The 20,958-nt window shown below is 34.4% G+C and overlaps 7 protein-coding genes and 1 long non-coding RNA gene across 14 annotated transcripts; 1 reads left to right on the top strand and 7 right to left on the bottom strand.

The window, feature by feature from the left end:
- Window positions 1–1,114: 1,114 nt before the first annotated feature.
- AT1G05957 lies at window positions 1,115–1,361 on the bottom strand. Its single transcript, NR_138993.1, has one exon. It is a non-coding gene; the product is annotated as an other RNA (long non-coding RNA).
- Window positions 1,362–2,838: 1,477 nt separating this feature from the next.
- Window positions 2,839–3,549, top strand: MEE8 (basic helix-loop-helix (bHLH) DNA-binding family protein; the record flags this gene model as incomplete). The annotated part of the gene is made up of 4 exons (NM_102341.1): window positions 2,839–3,066; window positions 3,154–3,219; window positions 3,309–3,368; window positions 3,466–3,549. 4 exons carry the CDS (start codon window positions 2,839–2,841, stop codon window positions 3,547–3,549), a joined length of 438 nt encoding a protein of 145 aa, NP_173902.1.
- Window positions 3,550–5,286: 1,737 nt separating this feature from the next.
- On the bottom strand, window positions 5,287–6,105 carry AT1G25300 (Octicosapeptide/Phox/Bem1p family protein; the record flags this gene model as incomplete). Its single annotated transcript, NM_102340.1, has 1 exon — window positions 5,287–6,105. The coding sequence occupies one exon, from the start codon at window positions 6,103–6,105 to the stop codon at window positions 5,287–5,289; it is 819 nt and encodes a 272-aa protein (NP_173901.1).
- Window positions 6,106–8,383: 2,278 nt separating this feature from the next.
- Window positions 8,384–10,649, bottom strand: RBL10 (RHOMBOID-like protein 10). Of its 2 annotated transcripts, none has more exons than NM_001198164.2 (9): window positions 10,364–10,649; window positions 9,975–10,237; window positions 9,768–9,822; window positions 9,616–9,696; window positions 9,438–9,534; window positions 9,276–9,343; window positions 9,081–9,179; window positions 8,971–9,012; window positions 8,384–8,880 (listed from the first exon to the last, which is right to left on the bottom strand). In NM_001198164.2, exons 1-9 carry the CDS (start codon window positions 10,514–10,516, stop codon window positions 8,728–8,730), a joined length of 1,011 nt encoding a protein of 336 aa, NP_001185093.1. In that variant the 5' UTR covers window positions 10,517–10,649; the 3' UTR covers window positions 8,384–8,727. The 2 variants fall into 2 exon arrangements, with proteins under 2 accessions (NP_001185093.1, NP_173900.2); NM_102339.3 differs by having other exon boundaries at window positions 8,581–8,880; window positions 9,276–9,364; window positions 10,364–10,565.
- Window positions 10,650–10,778: 129 nt separating this feature from the next.
- TLP10 (tubby like protein 10) lies at window positions 10,779–13,905 on the bottom strand (the record flags this gene model as incomplete). Of its 3 annotated transcripts, NM_102338.3 has the most annotated exons (5): window positions 13,410–13,905; window positions 12,347–12,802; window positions 12,161–12,248; window positions 11,945–12,077; window positions 10,779–11,815 (listed from the first exon to the last, which is right to left on the bottom strand). In NM_102338.3, the coding sequence occupies exons 2-5, from the start codon at window positions 12,710–12,712 to the stop codon at window positions 11,065–11,067; spliced, it is 1,338 nt and encodes a 445-aa protein (NP_173899.1). In that variant the 5' UTR covers window positions 12,713–12,802; window positions 13,410–13,905. The 3 variants fall into 3 exon arrangements, with proteins under 3 accessions (NP_173899.1, NP_973909.1, NP_001117353.1); NM_202180.1 differs by having other exon boundaries at window positions 10,868–11,815; window positions 11,945–12,244; window positions 13,410–13,754; NM_001123881.1 differs by having other exon boundaries at window positions 11,065–11,815; window positions 11,945–12,248; window positions 13,410–13,831.
- A 970-nt stretch (window positions 13,906–14,875) lies between these two features.
- Window positions 14,876–15,939, bottom strand: AT1G25277 (uncharacterized protein). Of its 2 annotated transcripts, NM_001332674.1 has the most exons (3): window positions 15,546–15,939; window positions 15,417–15,464; window positions 14,876–15,153 (listed from the first exon to the last, which is right to left on the bottom strand). In NM_001332674.1, the coding sequence occupies exon 1, from the start codon at window positions 15,820–15,822 to the stop codon at window positions 15,622–15,624; it is 201 nt and encodes a 66-aa protein (NP_001321676.1). In that variant the 5' UTR covers window positions 15,823–15,939; the 3' UTR covers window positions 14,876–15,153; window positions 15,417–15,464; window positions 15,546–15,621. The 2 variants fall into 2 exon arrangements, with proteins under 2 accessions (NP_001321676.1, NP_001321675.1); NM_001332673.1 differs by having other exon boundaries at window positions 14,876–15,464.
- A 211-nt stretch (window positions 15,940–16,150) lies between these two features.
- AT1G25275 (thionin-like protein) lies at window positions 16,151–17,146 on the bottom strand. Of its 3 annotated transcripts, none has more exons than NM_102337.5 (3): window positions 16,813–17,146; window positions 16,674–16,724; window positions 16,151–16,548 (listed from the first exon to the last, which is right to left on the bottom strand). In NM_102337.5, the coding sequence occupies exons 1-3, from the start codon at window positions 16,952–16,954 to the stop codon at window positions 16,517–16,519; spliced, it is 225 nt and encodes a 74-aa protein (NP_564227.1). In that variant the 5' UTR covers window positions 16,955–17,146; the 3' UTR covers window positions 16,151–16,516. The 3 variants fall into 3 exon arrangements, with proteins under 3 accessions (NP_564227.1, NP_001031090.1, NP_001031089.1); NM_001036013.1 differs by having other exon boundaries at window positions 16,311–16,548; window positions 16,641–16,724; window positions 16,813–17,001; NM_001036012.1 differs by having other exon boundaries at window positions 16,330–16,548; window positions 16,674–16,720; window positions 16,809–16,998.
- Window positions 17,147–17,763: 617 nt separating this feature from the next.
- Window positions 17,764–19,947, bottom strand: UMAMIT24 (nodulin MtN21 /EamA-like transporter family protein; the record flags this gene model as incomplete). Its single annotated transcript, NM_102336.2, has 7 exons — window positions 17,764–17,929; window positions 18,017–18,168; window positions 18,237–18,395; window positions 18,489–18,735; window positions 19,179–19,295; window positions 19,528–19,590; window positions 19,784–19,947. The coding sequence occupies 7 exons, from the start codon at window positions 19,945–19,947 to the stop codon at window positions 17,764–17,766; spliced, it is 1,068 nt and encodes a 355-aa protein (NP_173898.2).
- Window positions 19,948–20,958: the final 1,011 nt, after the last annotated feature.

The raw sequence follows: 20,958 nt of genomic DNA, 5'->3' as shown, positions 1-20,958 counted from the left end.
AATAGTTTAAGTGATATAGAATGATGGGAAAATACAAAACTTGAGAATGATGATGACAAATGTGCAAAAGATTAGCTCTTGCGGAGAAATTCATGCACTTTCTTTATCATAACGAAAGAGCACTTATGCCAATTTTTATATACTTTTAGCTCACATATTATTATTACAATTTTTCAAGAAAAAAACTTTAATATTAAAAGAAGCTGTTTTATTTGTTATTTTTCGTTTTCTCTTAATGAAAATTTGTGATTTTCATACTTCAAAAGGAATGAGACAAACTAACCGACCTTTAACAATTAACTATATTTAATATGATTATAATTACCAAACAAAAATGTATATTTATGATTATCATTTACAATACAAATTTTTAAGTAATTGTATACAAGATATGTATGAGCTAATGGTTCCAGTCGAATGAATAATAGTTGCAGTAGACAAGAGTAAGCTGGAGTAGAAAAAGTAATACCCCTACTTCTACTTTATTTTGTAAAGAAAATAATAGAGTGATTAGTACGGCTCCATGATTATCCCACATTCTATGTATAACTATATATAAAGGGAACACCTTTATGAACTATGATGTCCCTCTTTGTATGTTTTCCAGCCGTTAACACACACATTTGTATCATCAAGTAATCAATTTATTGAAAAATGTGAATCATGATGTCTATAGTTGTCTAGCTACTCCGAACGTATACTAACTAATCAGTTTTAAAATTAGTTGATATTCAATGTATGTGCATGTGAATGTGTAGATGTAAATGTAATTTGTGAAACTTAGTTCAAGCTAATTAACTAAAAGGAAATAAACATAAGGTTATACAAATGGAGATTGTCTATATGTATTTGATTAAAGATCTTTCACATTTAATAACAGTTTGGGATTTAACAAAAAAAACATAGTTGTGGTGGTGATATACTATGAAGTTATAGATGCTGATTCATAGTAGTGAGATTAATTTTAGAGGTTTTACTAACAGCCAATAATAGAAACTTCTTTCAAATAATTAAAATTTCCTATAAAATAAAGCACATGAATGAGAATGACACCAAAAAAGTAATTGCAGTTCCGATAGGATAGAAGAAAAGTGTTGCTAAAAGAGATATCATACATTGAACAGACATGCCTGGACCTATGTTTTATGCTTTGCTTTCTCAGCATATCAATCATCCATACCACCAAGGCACCAACACTATATAATATTAAGTGAAGAATGAATGTTCTCAGTCTTTGTAAATTAGACTGGACAAAAGAATACTACGAGAACGTAAAAAGATTAAAATATCATTTTGTTTACTATTTTTTATCAGTAAAAGCACTTTACATATATATAGTGTGCCCCAGTAAAAGAGATGGTGGATACATGGAGCAGCAAAATATGAGTATAGACCAGAAAAGATAATCAAAGCTAGGCTCTAACTTTGGCACGTTGAAAATAGGAGCGTGTGTTCGAGAAGTTAGCCGTTGCTGTGGAGCACTGGAGCGCATAGACTATCTAACATCATTACCAAACTACGCAATCCACATGTATTACGCAATAACATGATCTCACTTGGTCTTTGTGTTTTTTTTCTTTTTTCTTTCTCTATTGCAGTTTTCTTTAATATTTTCGAAACATCATGTTTATTAATCTTGGTTTCCATGGATGCATATTTTACCTAAATAGTGCAACGTTGTCAAAACCAATTGTTTGGATCGATGATATAACACTCATGTTTAGAAACTATTTACTTTTTTAATATATAAAACTTTGAATCTGAAGAGTCCTAAACTAAGACTAACAAAATAGAGGGACTCATGATCCAAAAGTTCTTGAAATCAATCTTACTTATCATTATATACGGGTAATAAATTTCTCAATCTGTAGAATATTATATCGATTGTGTAAATTTTAAACTATGAATTTTCATATTTCAAAAACAAAATAGCTCAATTTAACATTGTTTTCCATATCCCGAGATTATAAAGCATTTACGATCACCTGAGATATAAAAAACAAAAAATAGTTCATTTGTGAGTTATAAATATGTCACGTAAAATTGTTATAACCTCATGTTGTGTAACTTCTTAAAGAAACTACAAATTAATTTAAAAAATCATCCCAGAGATTTAGTTAAAGAAATTATTACCATGTCACCCATACATATAGACAAATAAGGCTGATGTCAAAACTTTAGTGCTAGATAAGATTTTAGAAAGTCTAAATCCCAACATACATGCTGAATGCTGACAAAGATCATGCCGCATGACAAACAAGGTTGCCGCATGATAAACAAGGTTGCCGCATGAACCGTTTTATAACCGGATATCTCCCTTAGCAACTCAAGGTTCTCTCTAAACCGGAAGGTACCATTCAGAAATATTGTAACTTACATCACTAGATTAATTAGATCATTCTCGAAAATATTTAAATATTTGTATTAAAGGTACGACGTAGAGTACTCCTAATGCATGTGGAGTTCTGAGTAAACGATTACAAGAGCCTCGTGACTTCGTAAGGTCCTAATATTGTCGTATTATGTGTGTATATATCCTGCATTCCAAAATCTCTAATTTTTTAAACCGTAGACTTAGGTCAAAAATGGACACGTTACATTTCTTGGCTATATCTATGAACCTTAGATGTCCACCTTACATAAATGTAATTTTATTTAAAGAATTAGTAACTTAGTGACGAAGAGTAGCTTTTTGAGCGGCAAACGTTGTTGTTTCTCGTCATGAGTAGTTTACATATATATCCTTTTCTCCCTGTATAAGTACCCTTGAAGCATGTCTGCGTTAAACTCAAATCAGCCAAACTTATCAGTAAAGAATCACTTAAAACTATCAAAAGAATGAACAAGGACGAAGTATTTCTTCGGCAATGGTTTGAGATACTATACTCGCTCACTAATCCAGAGGCGAATAGTGACTTGCGTAGGATCAACAACGAAAAAGGTGTAGAGAAAGTAGGGCAAAAGAGGTCAGCTGAGTCGAGGAGAGAAGGAAAGAAGAAGCGAGTTAAGACACAGTGCGTGATTAAATCTTCAGACAAATCTGATCATGATACCTTGTTGAAGAAGGTAACCAATAATAGTTGTATTGTTATGATACGTCTTCCCCAAGAAACTCTTGATTTACTCTTTTCTCTTCTTTGGATACCTTAGAAGAAACGGCGGGAACGTATAAGAAGGCAACTAGAAACACTTAAGGAAATTACACCCAACTGCCCACAGGTTCACAACTGCTTCCTTTGTTAACTGATTTTTTTTTCTTGGGAAATGTTAGTTTTGTTAATGTTTTTTTTTTCCGTATAATCTTACAGTCTGATATCAACGCCATCCTTGATTGCGTTATCGAGTACACGAACAACTTGCGCCTTGCAGTTCTTTTCGGAGGTAATTTTTTTTTATGGCCATACTCTGATCTGTTCGTTAAAGATTATTTATCTTTCTGGTTTTTAAATTTCTCTTCATTTCCAGCATTACAAGGGTTCGCAGGGAATATGTGACGACTGGAGACTGTTTACTGAAGCTGGTGCCGTTTTGTATTATATAGATACTTGATAAAAGTTTCGATTAGCTAAGTTTTCTTATTTTCTCAGTTGTTCTTTGTTGGTTTGTTATAATCAAATTGTATGTTTTTGGTTTAAATATTACGAGTTATGTTTTAGCCTCAGTTCTTCGTTTGTTTGTTATAATAAAATTGTATGTTTTTGGTTTAGATGTTACGAGTTATGTTTTAGCCATGAGACCATCTTTAATTAAATTCCGTTCGGAACTTAGTACTACTGGATCTTGCAAATTAAAAGTTAATGATTTGATCAGTCAATACTCGAACACTAGGCGCCTACTGTCCGCCATTTTCTTTTAATAAAAACCTTATGATATGTTTTGGTCTTCATGAAAAATTAATCTGTTAACAACCGGACCTAGTATCAGTGTATGATCCTTAAAACAAGTAATTCAATTTAAAAAATTAGGATAAGTGTTAGATGAATTGATCTTATATCTAAATATTTGTATGTGTTTATGATTAATTGAAAGTATTTAAAATACGGAAATTTCTGTTTTATATATTTTGGAAAAATACTACAAATAACAAAACAAATGAAAAAAATACCACAAAGATTTTGTTTTATGAAGTGTTCGGTAAAGATTGGGAGGCCAATAATTTGTTTTTTTTTCTAAAAAAATTATATTTATAAACAAAGCAAAATCAGTTGTAATTTTGAGAATATAGATTATCTTGATAATTATCTTTTTTATTATTTGTTAATATGATATTTATCTTTTCATGTTACTTATTCTTCAAATTTCATAAGTTATTAGATATTATCACATTTTAAACAAATTTCATATGATAAAACCCATATTTGATATATTTGTATTTACTTTGTATAAGAAATATCTGAATTTCTTTTTTTATATTTTAAATACCGTAAATATCTGGTTTCTTTTTTTTTGGTGGGCGTAATTATCTGGTTTCTTACTTTCTACTATTTAACATTGATAAAACAATTTTAAAACTAACTCAGCAACATCTAATATTTGAATATTATGTGAGAAATCATCGAGGAGACTTTTTAATAATAACATATTCAATTAAATTCAGAATTGTATTAAAATTTGAGTAAAGATAATCATCAAATCCAATATCTTCAAGTACACCTTGTTCTATTTCCTTTGACATTAAAATAGCTTTTATGGATAAACTAATAATACATAGTGTTAAAAAAGTATAATGGAAATAACTACATAATATCTAAATAACCTATCTAAGTCTTTGCAAATTTATCAAAATCCAAATTACACATAAATCCAATGCAGATAGATTTTGTTGTTGTCAAAGGTATTGTAAAAAGGTTGAACCTTGATCCCAAAGATTATTTACACCTTCCGCATATACATTATAACAGCGGATCCTGGACAGAAGATTACGGGCTTTAGGATGAGAGGAAGAGAAGGCTCCGATGCCGATAGGACCAACTGAGAAATGAGTCAAATGACCCTATTCAATCCAATGATTATGTTGACTCTTTTTAGAAGATAATAATCTCATGATCATCATAGAGCTAATAAGACAATTAAACTACAATTAATTCATAACCACTATTAAGCCTTCATTATATATAAAGAAAAAGATTCCGGCCTTAAGGTGCAAAACTTCCTTGATGGAAAGGAAGATCAGTCACGGTCCAAGAGATATCAACCTAACGTGTTCCATACGCTATATTCTACAACAAAAATTGACTCCCAAACTCAAAAGGATTGAAAGATACCTTGACGTGAAAGAAACTCCCATCAGGTCGCGTTTTCTTGATTTTCCGGTACAGGATCTAACCTAGGAGAATGTTCTGTTGCTGGAGTCAATGCATAAGCAGCCACTGGATAAGTAACCATATGTGGTCGCATCTGCCAGACTGGTAAATAGCAGATTATTAATGGTTGCTGCTGCTGCTGCGGCAAAGGCTCTTGAAGGATTGGCCGTGGCTGGTCTTGAATCTCAACTATCTCTGTTTCCCTATCTAAAAATCCTCCCACATCATTAGCGGCGGAGGTGTTTTCTTGCGGCAACATAGAGGAGGATGTTGTAGATGCCGCCTCGTCCTGTCTCCGATTCTCCTCTGCTGTGGTTGCATTGACCTTGTTGTGATGGACAAACTGTACCGGACCATTATTTGGCGCGAAAATCGGGCTGGAAAGAACGGAAGACAAAGAGGTAAATATCGGCGACTCGAGACCTAGCAACCGATTAACAGTCACGGACTGTCGCGTTAACTCGACGTGATTTAACGGGAAGAGGAAGAGACGGATACGCCGTAAACGTGTGGAATCATACTCGGCGATCATGTTCTGTAGGTCCTCGTTATCGGAGACGGTGATGAGAGAGTCGAAGTCGCAGCTAGGGAGCTTGTACTTGAGAGAGAAGGAACGGCCAGATAGGAGCTTGTCGGAGAGAAGCTTGAAGAAGTCGAGAAAGGAGATGCCACGTGGAACGATGACTAACCGCGTCTCGCCACCGATGTAGTGAAGGGATTTTTCTGGTGGGAGGGGCATTATACGGCCACCGTAGCTACAGAGCAGATGGAGCTTAGGATTTAACGACGGTTGTGGTTCCATGACGGCGACAGAGGTTTGGAGAGTCAAAACAACGATACTCACACAGAGATTCCCAAGATGTAAGAAGTACTTAGATCGGCAATATTTGAGAGGATTTAGGGTTTTCTGTTTCTTATTTCGGTTTTGAGTTCGACTAGTAATATGATTTTCTCATCCTGTTTGGTTTGGAATTAAATATTAAGTTTATCTTCTTTTTAAACGATTTTATCTTTAATAATTAATAAGATTGATAAACATAGTTCTTTATTGGTTAGACCAAGAACATTAGATTTAAGTGCCGGAGATTTTATTTTCTTTCATTTCTCCCTATTTAATAGCAATGTGTACCTATAAATCAAAATATATTATTAGTTATATTCTGTAAATTAATTTATAATATTATTACTAAAAATAAAAATATAAAATATAATACATGTAAAAAATGACATCAATTTATTAATACAATATTTATTTTTTGTATCAAGAAAGTTCCGCACCATACATTTTTTCAGGTTGGATCAAAACAAGATAAGTGCAGTTTTTTTTGTAACATTGCGTATATTCGAATTAATCATCCAAATTTATCTACAGATTATATAATATATTGATAGTATTGGTGTTAAAGTTATTTATAAATTATTCAGTAATTAGGGATAAAAACTATTTACCTAGCTAGATAGGGAAATAATGATAATCCGATTTTAAATTCATAAAATATTCTGTAAAATTGTATCCTGATTTTTTAAAAACTAATCCTAAATTTAAATTAAAATAAATAAATTATATTTCATTGTTTAGATAATATTATAAGTTTTCTTAGTTTTAGAACTTCTAATGGAAATGGCTAACTGGGTTTATTTTTGTACCATTTTCTATAGAGATAATTTATAAAGTAGACACTTTTTCTATAAATAATTTGTAATATGGGTAGTTTTTTTATAAATTAGTAAAGTAGACACTTTTCTCTCTCTTCTCTAATAGAGATTCTCTCTAATAGAGATTCTCTCTAATAGAGATATTGGTAAATGACATGTATATCATTTTTTGTTTTTATATATCTACATGTATATTCTTTTTGATTTAAATATTTGAAGTTTGGTTTGCTTTAAAAACTTTCATAAAAATATTTTCACAACAACATATTTATATTTAATTTTTTCTGTGAATCTAAAAGGTTTACTTTTGCTATATTTTGAAAATACATAACATTTTTTATATTTAATCTCAACCCGACGGTGTACGTGACCATGCAAAAAGTACTAGTGTACAAACAGTGGTGTACGACAATAGTATAAAAAGTAATGTATGATACTGATGTAAGAAGTGATATACTGGATATAACAGTATACGTGTTGGTGTACAAACGATATGTGCGAAGATGATATCTTAAATATGGTGTACATGATATGTTGTACACCTTCACATAATTTGTACACCACGTTTAGAAAGAGTGAACCATTTTAGTGGTGTACATGATATTAATGGTGTACAACATCGTACACTTTCACATATTTTGTACACCACCGTATACTTTTACATATTTTGTACACCACCGTATAAATATTTTGAATATTATCATTATTTTAATTTACAAGTATTAGAAAAATTAGTATATTTGATGGTTTACGAGATTTTCTACAAATATAGGTTTTCAAAATATGTTAGTGTACAAAATGTTGTTTGAAATGCTGGTGTACCAAATTAGTGATAGAAAATATGTAAATTAAAGAAACGAAAGATATTATTTTTTAAAAAAGATTTTTTTAATAAAAAAGTAATCAACAAACTAAAAAGGAAGAGAAAAGAAAAAAACAAATGGTGAGGGTCTCTCTCCAAAAACTTTAACAACACAAAGGGTAAAGTGGTATTTGACACTTATTTTGTTTTTTAATTTATTACACATGTCTCTTTATCTCACAAAAGCAAAAAAAAAGTGTCTATTTCTCTAATTTTAAAAAAAACTACCTATTTTATAAATTACTTTTGAAAAAGTACCTGCTAATAAGCCCTTTTCTATATAATGTATGTTGCAAGCTGCAACAGCCTTCAGATAAATATTCCAAATCATGAGATTACCGATCTATTGATGTCCAGAAAAAGAAATATTTTCTAATTTATTTACCCTTTTGAGGGCAGAAGATGACAAAGATAAGAACGGACCGCAAAGGGCCAAAGGCCATGCTTGGACCAGTAAAGTTTAATATGATCGGGGAAGAGTGGGTAACCATCATATCATTATCATTATTTTCATCATCATTATCAGGATTATCATTAACAGCATACCATGACCTCTTCATCAACATCATGAGCATCATCATCATCATCATCAATGAACAGTTGAACACCATCATCATCAGCTTGTACAGCAAACAAAACTTTCTTCTTTTGCTTGGTTTTTTCTTCTTCTATATGGTTTGAACTTTGAACAATGTATTCCGATGTGTGCCAGTTGACCAATTAATCCTAAGTTGGCTCTTATAAAAGAAATTTACGACAAAAACAACAATTATTTAGTAGTACAATTGCATTTCTGTAATACAATAAGCTACTACTTTGATCAAGGATCGAATCTTTCAAGATACATTCATTTCCTATATTCACACGGCATTGAGAGAGAAAATGTTCAGCTTCGTTGGTCTTGAATCAAAGCCGTCGCTGTTCATTTCTCCACCGCAAAAGGAGAGGAATAGGAGCACTGTCCATGAAGACTCTCCGACCGTCTCTTGTTGTATATTCATACTTCCACTGTGGTCCAAGAAGCCATGTCATTGCGGTTCCACCAAGTAAGCCACCAATCTGAATTCACCGGAGATGTTATCAGACCACTGATCCGAGAAAAAATCGGAGACTGGTTAATACATTTGAAGGCATAATTGGGTTACTTACATGTCCCCAGTTATCTATACGTCTGGACATTAGACCCATTGCCTGCATAGTGATAAAAGCTTGTTAGAACTTAAGAGAGATTATACAATTTTCTCTGTTGTATTACTTACCATGTTTAGGGCAATAATTTGAGCTATCTGCATTAGATCCTCATTGCCACCTCTGACCATCTGTTTGTGTCTTATAACAAATACAGCTACCGAGCCAACCTACTCAAACAAAAGGGACATTCGTTTAAAGAACTTCATTTGTATGAGTCTTTGAGACGTGTCTAAAACAAAGGCTTATGGCTACACGAGACTTACCAATCCGAATATTGCACCTGAAGCACCAACTGATGGCGCTTTGTTGAACCAGTAGCTCATTGCTGAACCTAGAACTCTTAAGATGGGTTCTGTGAGTCAGGAAACTCGAAACAGAGATATATAAGCATCAAGATCAAAGAAAGTCTATGAGTCGTCAATTACTTGCAACTGCGGATGTCAAGTAAACAGCAAGAAATCTCTTTGGGCCACCTAAACTCTCAGCAGTTGGTCCAATAGAATTCAAAGAATAGCAATTTATCTAAAACAAAGGAGAAACAGTTTAGCCATACAGAGCAATGATTAGATATTACAAAGGGTGAAGGATTGGTTAGAAACAGACCATGAGATGCATAGGATTCGCATGAAGAACAGAAGCTGTAGCCAGTCTCCATAGCTGACCTCTTTCGATTAAACTGTTTATCTGCAATCATCCACATACATCAAATTTGCAGCAAGAAAAAACTGCCTCTCATTTAACTAAGTCTACAGTACCTTGGCTCCCCATGTCAGGACCTTCCCATCGGATGCAATTTGTGCAATATACATTCTAGCATCATAAACACAAAATGAAATCCATAAGCCTTCTTAGCTCACAACTCTCAAGTCTCAAGCTTGATTATAAAAGCATTCTTCTAATGCAACACATACCAAACCAAAAGACATAATCTTTTTACATGTAATAGAGAACAGAACACATACATAACGTTAATGGCAAGAAGGACATTGGTCCATCTCCGTCCGTTAACTGTGTTTCTCTTGGAAGTCTCCGGGTTCGATGATCCTTCCTCACCACCTCTAGGGTTTAATCTACTCTCTCCACCATTAAAGAAACATACAAATGGCGAAGATTGGGACAACCGGATATCAACTCTAGACTTGAGAAAATTAGCCCCATTGAATACAAATACTCTTTGGTATCTTGCAAACTTCATTCTTGCATCATCAGAAAAATGCTGCAGTTTCTGTAGAAGCAGAGCATAGTCAAATAAAATGAGATTAACCCAGAAATCAGAAGCGCCTGACGAAGCAATTTAAGCTTTGTGATTCCAGGAATTATACTACAAACGAGCGAAGATGAGTAGGTGAACCTTAAGGGAAGAGCGAAGATGGAAATCAAGGCGGAGGTGACGGCTAACATGGTGGCAGGCGTGTACGGAAGCGGCGGTTGCGAAACCACGAAACGCCGTAGATCCAGATTCCGGTGGCCAGAGATTATGATGAGATAATGACACTGATACCATCTTCCCCTTCACGTTTCTAATTTCCCAACAAATGGACCTTTTATTTTAGGATCATTTTTTACCCTTCTCTTACATTTTATGTCCTACTCTTTAACACACTATTTAGTTTGAATGTGTTTTGTTTGGGGATTTTACTTTTCAGACTCGAGCTTAAATCCTTCCTCTCTTTGTTCATTTCTATGAATTTTTTCCATTGTATTGCCGTATTGGTTTGCCAATGTTAGTACAAGATTGAGACTTCAAGAAGAACCCCATGTCGGGTTTCAGACACATGATTGTGTGTTCTTTCTTGTTTCCATCATACATTGTTGTTCAATGTGATTTCTTAGAAGTTAGTAACATGTAAGATTAGTTAAAGACTACCTATTAAATGTTCAATTGATTTAGAATAGAGAAGAGGATGTTAATAGTAGACGTCTGACTCTCACAGTACAGCAACTGAGTATTGAGACAAATTTTGATTTGCCTAAAAAAAACCAAAAGCATAGATAAAAGAGAGAGAGAGACAAGGGATTAGCATGAATGATCAAGGAGACGAGTGGTTTCTTCTATTCACAAGCAAGCTTGGTGTCAAAGCTGCTTAAGCATATCGCAAACGCCTGAAACGCCGATAATGGATACCTATAGTCCATTGTGAACATATCTTTCCCTACTTTACCAAACTGGAGAATCACCTTGTCTTGCTCAGGGTGAGCAGGTGCACTTGTTGGTGCTGCTGCTGCACCTGTCCCTTGAGGCTGCGGCTGTCTTGCTGCTACAAGCTGGAAATTCTTAACCGATGCAACTGTCACACGTCCGCGGAAATTCAAACACCAGCATTGCAACTGCTCGTGCCACCTTGGCTGCTTGTTCTTTAGAATCAACGGTCTGAAACTCGCTTCTTCTTCGTTGTCGTCGCAGGATATTCCCATTTCGGAGAATCTAGAACTGCTGAAATCGAGGGAGCGGTGGTCAAATGATGATTTGGAGAAGGAGATGTTACTGCGGAATGAGTCGTCGAGAGAGTATGGTGCAGGGACGAGTTTCTCGGGTTGGTTAGGGACTGAACCGCCTGGTTCGAGCGATGAAATTGGGATGGAGTTCATGATGCAGTGCATTCGTCGTGGCCCGCGTGTGCCCAACACGTTGAGCTCATAGGTGATTTGAGCAATGTTGTAGCTTCCGGATGGTACTTTAGGAGAAACTCGTCTGGAGTGAAACCTGCTTCGGCTTGTTCGATCAGTGATAAGTGCGCTCGAAGATGTGTTTGGTGGTGGTTGCGTGTCGTACACCAAGAACTTTGTCCCAAGGAAGTTTGATCTGAGAGAGAGATAAAGAAACCTCATTAAGCTTGATTAAATGGGAATCACAAAAGATTATTTGAACAATAGATAAACGACCATAATATTCAACAGTAGCAAACTACTATGTCTAGGACTGAAAACGAACCTGAGCTTTCCGAGGTAAGAGTTGCTGGATCTTGAGATGTTATCAGCATCCATGGAGATAATGTACTCGGTTCGAGTAGTTCTACGAGTTCTTTTAGCTGAAAGAAGAAATTTCCCATTCTCCACTAATAGAGCTGAAAAAACATTATTCAACTTGATTTAGACATAAACTAAGTAACATCATAAAGAAGCAGGCTAAGTCCTAAAAACAGCTTACCGGGACTTAAACAAAGAAAAAGGTGAAATGTTAGCTTTGATTTATCCCTTTTGATGAAACACTGAATCATTGCATCACGAGGCCCTGGCTGGAAAAATTTACAACACAAAACAAAAACATCTTCATCAGTAGTCTGACGACCTTAAACAACATCAAATTAGCGAAACAGTAGAGGGCAAACCGAACCTGTTTGAGGGAAACAGGGAAAGTGAGTTTCCCACAGATTTCAGGCCCCAAAACAATCTCTTGGCACATAGCTCTCCAAGACCGACAAACCGAAGCACAAGCCACAACATGTTTTCTTGCAGGCCAATTACTCTCACTTTCCTCTAATCTTTTGATCACATCAAAGAGTAACTCTGGAGGAAGATTAGCCCATCTACTTGTCTGAACTATCACAGGCGACAAGAGATCACGGGATGACGAATACTCACGGAACGAAGAACCCTGAGCTTTCCCTTTATGAAGACTCGAGAGCCTAAAATCGAAACTCCTCCTTGACAAGCTCCCAAACCCATCTCTCAAATCTTGAACAATGCCTCGAAACGACATTTCTCTTTGGTTTCCACAAGATTCTTCTCAAACCAGAAATGCTCAAATCCAAAAAAAAGAGCTTCAGACTAAGATGAGAGACTCCACTCACTGTCCATTAACATAAGCACCCACAAGAAAAAAAGTCATTCAGCTAAGGCAATTCTGAGTCACCTTCTTAATAAGTAAGAAATAAAAAGAAAAAGAGCCATAAAAGTAAAGTGGAGCCTAAAAGAGAAAGAGTGTTTCGCTAAAGCTTAGGAAAGAAGAGATATGCAAGGCATCGCATGCCCAATAAAGAAACTAGGTCATGTCCCCAATATAGCTTTTTTTCTTTCTTAAAGACAATAATCAACCAAAGAGAATCTTGATGATAACTCACCAAAAATGCCCCAAAATTGAGATCATAGGAGGCTAAATCAGGACTCAATTTGATATATTAACAGAGAATCTCAAATAATCTTTACTTAAACTGGAGATAACAGAGACGTATGTAACAACACAGAATCAAAAGCATTAAAAGATTCAACAACAATCAGGTATTTCCCAAAATGAAATTTTACTCATCTGATTTACTACCTACAAAGTCAAAATCTTAGTTAATTTCAGACAAAACTGTTTTATTACAAAGATTCGATACCAAAAACCTGAGATTTGAGGTTAGAACATAGAATCTCACTGCAATAAACATCAAAGAGAGAAGGAGAAAAGGATGAACCTTTTAGACAAACTGATGAAAACCCAGAAGCTTAATTAACACCAATCTTCAAAAGCCAAATCCTTTTGAACTTAAGGCTTCTCTGACCAAATCCAGAAGCTCAGGGAAAAGCAAGAAGAGAATCCTCCGGAAATTACGGGTAAACAGAAGAATTAAGAGACAAGATCACAGAGATTTAAGCAGATCTGTAGGAGCCTAAATCTAAAACAAAAGAACCCATAAAGTCAAAGAAGAACAACAAAACCCAGAAAAAGATAAAGTCGTCTTCTTCTTTTTTTTTTCTCTTGTTCTCTGCTTTTTTGTTTCCAGTAGTACTCAGGAGCTTTTTCTTGATTTTACTTTAGTAGTAGTTCACGAGACAGCAAGAAAATATAAATAAATCTAGGGACTCTCACAAAAATGCTTATTTTCTTCTCTTACTTGTTGGCTTTTTGATATAATAATTTTTGTGTTTTGGAAGAAAGAGAGAGAGAGAAAGAATGAAAATTGTAATAAGTGGACATTGTGAAGCATTATTGTCCACGAGGCCGCATGACCTACGCCTCGCATCAAGCGAAGACTCAACCATAATTTTGACTTTTTTTATATGTTAAAGTTAAAACCTTTTTTAACCAAATTTTTGTTACTGATAGAAAGATTTAACACCGTTGAACTTGGAGTCTTATCAGTTAGCACTGAATAATAATACTACAAATCATTTCATTTTTGATTATATGCTGTATAATCACATCAAGTTTTTTTTTTTGTTTTCTAACAAAAGGATATAAGTCAAATTTTGTTTGTTATCTATCGTTAAATTTTAATTAAAATAAATGTTGTAAATGAGTAATCTGTGAAGAAAATATACAATAAAATATATGTATTAACATACCTAACCCCATTCAATCCTTTAGTAAGTTATTATTAACTTTTTGAAAATTTTGTTTAATCTATTTCGAAAACCATGTATTAGACGAATAATTTAGGATTTTGACACTTTTCTCATATTTGAATCTTAAACTAGTTTATGCATGGTTTATCAAATACTGTATGATATCATTTTTTTATTACCAGGTGACAAATTTCTTTTTTCCTGTAGTTTAATTACGAACGACGACCCATCATTTATCAATCTATAATTCTTTAATAGAGGTTAGATTCTGATCATTTGGATCGATCAAAATTGGATCGATCAGCAAGCCTTCATGTCTAACTGATCCAACAACATATACTTCTCGTCTCCTCCTCAAGTTCTCCATCGGTTTCTTTAAATCATCCAGACTCATTGAGGAATTCTAACTCATTTGTGACCATTACTTTTAGCGAATAGATTCACAATTTCTCATATACAAGAAGTTGTGTTATAATATTACCATGCATACTTCAAATAAATTATCTTAACTTTAACATTTAAGCATGCATGTTGAATATTTATTAAAAATCTAAGATCATTAATAATCCATTATATACATAATAGAACAATGTTTGACACTAATTTATCAATTTACAAACTGTTATAGTTATGTGTGATTACAAACTGTATATCGTCCGTATAGCATATTTTTGTCATGCTACTAATTCAAATCTGTATGATGTATAAACTTTCTTATAAATTATGAATCTATATTCCAATATTATATTCCCGCACAAAGCATATTATGATAATCTAGCAGTAGTTGCATTATTGGTTATTACAACATAATTATATCTATGGATCTTGGTGACTTTTAAAGTTTAGGCACGAGTCTCTTTGGCCCTTCGGCTCCTGCAAATTACAAAGTACATGCATCAACATCACTTCCAAGTCCGCTTTTGATTCCATTCATCAGTTACAAAACCAACTCATTTCGCAACTTTTTTTACAAAACCAACTCATTTCGCAACTTATGATCTGATTCGAGTAGACAAACACTTATTAAGTTTCATGTCCATACAAAATCTGAATTTGTTACCAATCAAACAAATATAATATCATGGATCGGTCCGGTTTCATTATACTGTTAGAGGATTAATTATTTATACATATACCTCCACATCGAACGTAGCATTTGTGTTGGCGTCGGATCAGCTTTTATTCTGAAAAAGAGATAATATTTAAGCGGATATATAAATCGAAACTTTAGGATCGGATAAAAAAGATAAGAAGAGAGTACTCACTGTCGGAATTAACACAGCCGGTGGAGCAAGCGTCGTAGCATGTTTCTGCGCCTAACTTTCTATATGGTCCGGGTCCTTATTTAGCCTCCGCCACCATATCAAGGTTGGAAAAAAACATAAAGCCACCACAATCAGAAGAGTAGCCAATATCGTCACTTGCTCCTTCATTGTTCTCCCTCGCTACGATTTTCTTTCCTTTTTCATAGTTAGGTCTTCTTTGTTTTTGTTTTTTCCTTCTCCCTCTCTTAAAAGAAGATCTATAGTTGTGGGTTAACATTTACTAAAAGACCTAAGGAAAATTTTTGGGGAATGTTGCCATGTTTGACCGTTTGTCTATATGTACACGCGTCATGATTCATCTCCCTACGTTTTCTATCCTTTTCAATATCCAAACTATGTGAAAACCTACAAACAATAGATCACACACAGTTTTAAATTCGGGAATGTTGCCATGTTTAAGTAATACACACAGTTTAAATAACTTAGGTTTTCAGAGATCATATGTCTAACGTGAACAAAAAAAAGTTTCAGAGATTGAAGTTAAAGTGAGACTATATATGCGTTTGGTCTTCTTTATTGACTTGAGTAATATATTAATTTTGAGAATGGGCCATGAGTATGTATTGCTAATTGGGTTACCATAGAGCTGGATGACCCAGCTTGGATCTAACGACGAAAGAGAAGACAAGACGTGAGTAAGCCGGTTCTTACTTCTTAGTTTTAGATTTAAGTTATAGTTGCAAACTGATTAATTAGATTTCAGTTAGACCAGCTGATCCGGTTCTCAACACATTTTAAAGTTGATTACAAACCAGCACTAGTGTACTTAATTCCACCATTGTAGCTGTTATTATTTATTGGTTCCAATAACTACATAAAAATTACAGAATATGTTTTCCAGAGATACGATTATTAAATAAGATTACAACATAATTAAATCCAAATGCATGGATCTTGGTAAAATATAAAGTTTAAACACCACTCCCACTTGCCCTGGCAGCATCTGTAATTTACAAAAAACATCAACATTAGTTCCGGTACAAATCAGACCGGTTAATCAGGGGTTGGTACAAATCAGACAAATGTATCACAGACCGGTCGGTACGTATCCGGTTTCATAATGTTTACCTGGACCACAACGAATGGAACACTTGCGATCGCATCGGGACGTCTTTCTCGCTGAAGAAAAGAGAAGATCGACAAGGAGTTATTATACAAATGGAGACAGAAACCTTTGGGGAAAACTAAGAAAGAAGAGAGTACTCACGGTCACGTTGGACGCAGGCGGTGGAGCAACCGTCGTAGCAGTCTCCGGGGCCTAATTGAGCCTCGGCCACCATATTCAAGCTGGAACATAAAGCCATCATAATCAGAAGAGCCGCCACTATCGTCACTTGCTTCTTCATCATTCTCTTTATCTCTTTAGATCTTCTTTGGTTTTGTTTTTTCCTACTTCTTCAAAAGTGATATTTTGTGGGTATTTAAAGAAATGTCCCAGTTGCCAGGTTTGACCGATACTCCATGTTCACGTGTCATGATTCCTCTCGTAAACGTTATCTGTCTATCCCTTTAATTTTACTTCAAGAATTGTCTACTGCTTTTTGTTTTTTTCCTTCGACGGTGGACTAATAATTTTTTTTTTTGTGACTAATATTAATGGTTATGCCAATTAAGTCATGCACTAAGTTTTTTTTTTTTTTGAGAAACTTAATTACATCATTTACATTTGATGAAAGTGAAAATCTACGGAATACATCGCACCGAAAGCACATATGAATCCATTGATAATATGATAGTTACTTAGCACAAGCAATATATATGTAACATTCAAACATTTTGTTGAGTTCCAAACCTCGAGCCAAAAAAAGAGAGTAATAAACGGTAAATGAAAACCACATATGTGAAGATGAATTAATCACTTCAAAACTATAAAATGTGAGATGAAATGTTGTGGCGGTCATAATTTTTTTACAACAAATTTACCACTTAGTCACTTAGACAATAACAAAATAGCATTTTAGAGGTAAAATTAAGTAGCAAGTTGTAATTGTGTTTTAATATTGAAGTAACGTTAAAAATTGAAAAAGATATACTTCAAAGGCTACTTAACACCAATTGAGGCATACAGCTGGATCTTAATTCACTTACCGACCCTATTTTATATTCTGCTTCTATGGTAGACTCAAACTATATTTGATCATGTAACCCATATGGGGATTCAGGGGACATCTCTATTTACTGATGAAAGATTGCCAAGGTCCAGTTCTTTGTTATTCTTATTTGTTTCAATATGGTCCGAAGTCGTAGACGCACTCTTTTTTTCCTTCATTTTACACCATACCACTAGGTATACTCCTCCCACCATTATCATGGCACCGATTATACTGCAAGTTTCGCCAAAAAAAAAAAAAAAAAAAACAAATATGATTCACACAGATCACCCATAAAAATCATGATAGAGTTTGATATACCTTCCCAAATGCAGGGGTTCCTCTAAAGCAAATGATCCTATTAGGGCTACGATCACCAGCCTTATAGGGCTAAAGACAGTAACAAATAATGGTCCTTTTGTTGCGATGCACCATGCAACAAGAGGCACGACCATTCCCGAAACCACGATTCCCTACACATAACGGACAATATAAATAAAAGCGTCTATTACACACATTTAGGTGTGGTAGATTGTTTTACCGAATAAAGCGTAGCTAAGAGGTTAATATCCCATCCTAATTGCCATTGCTCCCAGTCATGATCCGAACAGAGAGCAATAATCACGCACACCAAACTTCCCACCCCATTCATCAAACTTGTGTTCCAATAAAGTCCTCCAAGTTCCTTGCCTATTTTTGCCTGTAAACCAACATTTTGCGTTGTCTTGCAACATTTTTATCAACGATCAAAACAAAAATGCTTCATTTATTAAACAAAAAAAGTGACACTTGCCTGCAATAGTAACCAAAGTGAGGTGGAAACGTTACTGCCAAGAACCATAAGAACCCCTAAGATTGAGACGTGGTGGTTCGTAGTGGCTCGACCAGTATGCGAGCCTTTGAGTAAGTCAACGTGTGTTGACCAGATATGAATCTCAATACCTTTGTAGAATACAAACACGAGGGCTCCACATGCACCAAGCAGCGTCCCCACTAGCTTGGCCCTCCCTTCGTTCGATCCCAGCCGTAGAGTCTCCATCCTGTGGGCACGACAAATTGAGAGGATGTTAATTAGAACTAAACGTCATTTAGCCTTTTAAGTTCTTATCAGCTAGAAATTATTCAATCTTTAATCAATGGACAAGTTTGCAAATTAGCTAAGAGATAATATTCCTAAGTTTGCAAATTGAATAATAATCCCATTGCAAATTTCAATGGACAACGTACCATTGAATAATATTCCTCAGATTTCAAAAGTTATTTTTTTTATTTTTTTATGCACATGATTTTATTGAGTTTGTATTTTATCGTTAAGTATACTATGTTGACTAAAATTAATAAGGAACTCTATAAAAAAAAACTAAAACGTCAAAAAATATACAAACTGTGTATAAAATTTTGAGAATTTGTCTTCATGAAAAAAAACTGAAACACATAATTTCATGTAATGAAGACAAAATTGATGATACGCGTGTCTACTAACCTAAACACCAAACCCAACACCAAGGTGATCAATGGGCTAATTATGCTGCTTGCAGCTGAAAATGTCGCTGATGTTCGAGCCATACCCGGCAAGTAGAGAATATTTGGTATCGCCGCTCTGCATGATAGTCAAAAACCTAAAAAAATCAACGATAATTCCATGGGTGCTAAGGATTTAGGATTTATTTGCAATTTGGTAAGTCCAACATTCATCATATATTCAAACTTACACATTGCAACACTGTTTTATCTATGGAATTTAGGATTATATTTCAGTATATTCTTGCCATCAATAGATAAATAAATAAAATCATGTAGCTGAAAAGTGATATTGTACTAGTTCTGAGTACCCGAGCAACCCCGAAACAAATGCTAGTAAGAGCAGCCTCCATGTAAATTCTGGCCGCTTCTTCCTGATTATAAGAAATCCAAAACAAAACATTATAATTAAAATAAACTAACATTGAGTAATAAGTGAATACAAATACACACAAATAACTTGGTGAAGTTGGGGTTATTTGAAGAATATGTGCATATATAGATAAGGTTATACATTAAAAAATGCACACTGATAAAAATAAAAATGTAAGAAAAAGAGTAGGAAACCTTTGGAAGATGAGGGCAAGGGGAAGCATGAAAATAGTAGCAAAGGACAGACGATACGCTACAAGAACTTTGAGATTCGTACCATCGTCGACCGTTATCTTAAACAAAATGAACATCCCGGCGAAGATAAACTGAACCGCCACCATTGCAACTACACTCTTCATTTCTCCCCACATTTCTCTGATTTCGCCCCACAGTTTCTGATTTCTACTTTGATACCCACTCTAAGTCTCTAACTATTAACTATCCAATCCTGTTAGCTCATGATCAGCTCTATTTATGTAGCCAAGGTGTTTTCGTCTTTAATTCTACCTCTATACCTTTTTCATTGTGCTCCACTTCAATTGTATTAACTGTCCAATCCTCCTAGCTCATGATATAGGAAGATGTGAGATTCAAATATTTGTTTCTGGAAACTCGTTACTAAAGTAGCAAAGTTTGGAAGGATTAACCTTCTTGTAGACAAAAGAAAAGAAAAACAAAAGAGTTTATGTGTTGAAATGTATATTCATGATCAAAGGGAAAACAGAATACAAAGTGAAGACGTAATGCAAAAATAAGACGAAACTGTTTATTGTCGTTCTATGAAAGGAGCTCCACAAGCTTTCAAGAGCGTTTCACTGCAAAAGAATCTTTTTTTTTTGCAAAAGCATTTGTTATAACATGACAAGAAAACTATTATACATTTACATCGATGCCACACATTCTTATACGAACGGTAATGCGTTTTACTATATGAGCCAAAATGACAATGCAGAAACATGCTCGGTGCTATTAACATTTATTAAAACATAATTGTGAAGTTAAACAAGATATAAATAAAAGTAACATATTAGGTTGACGTTGACACGTGCTAAGCATGCTTTGTGGCTTTTCCGCGATGGCTTTGCCACACACAAGAACTCCAAAAGAAAGAAAAAGGCTCGTATATCATTATTGTCAGTAAGCAACATGCGTACGTAAAGCCAAATACACTTGGTAAAGATCCAAATGTGGAAGTTTTGGGCTTGGATTCTCTTTCCATTCTTCTGCTCTCTTTCATGTGACTTGCATAAAGATGATACGACCAAAAGTGAAAACCAAGTATCAATTCATACATACATATTATAAGAATGAGAAAGAAAAAAAGTTATATTCATACTGACCCAATTAAAATTTCACACACAAAAAAACCT

Source organism: Arabidopsis thaliana (assembly GCF_000001735.4).
Source record: "Arabidopsis thaliana chromosome 1 sequence".
In the NCBI taxonomy this organism is placed as follows: domain Eukaryota; kingdom Viridiplantae; phylum Streptophyta; class Magnoliopsida; order Brassicales; family Brassicaceae; genus Arabidopsis; species Arabidopsis thaliana.
The sequence above is the reverse complement of the archived record's forward strand: the minus strand, read 5'-3'. Positions and strand labels throughout refer to the sequence as shown.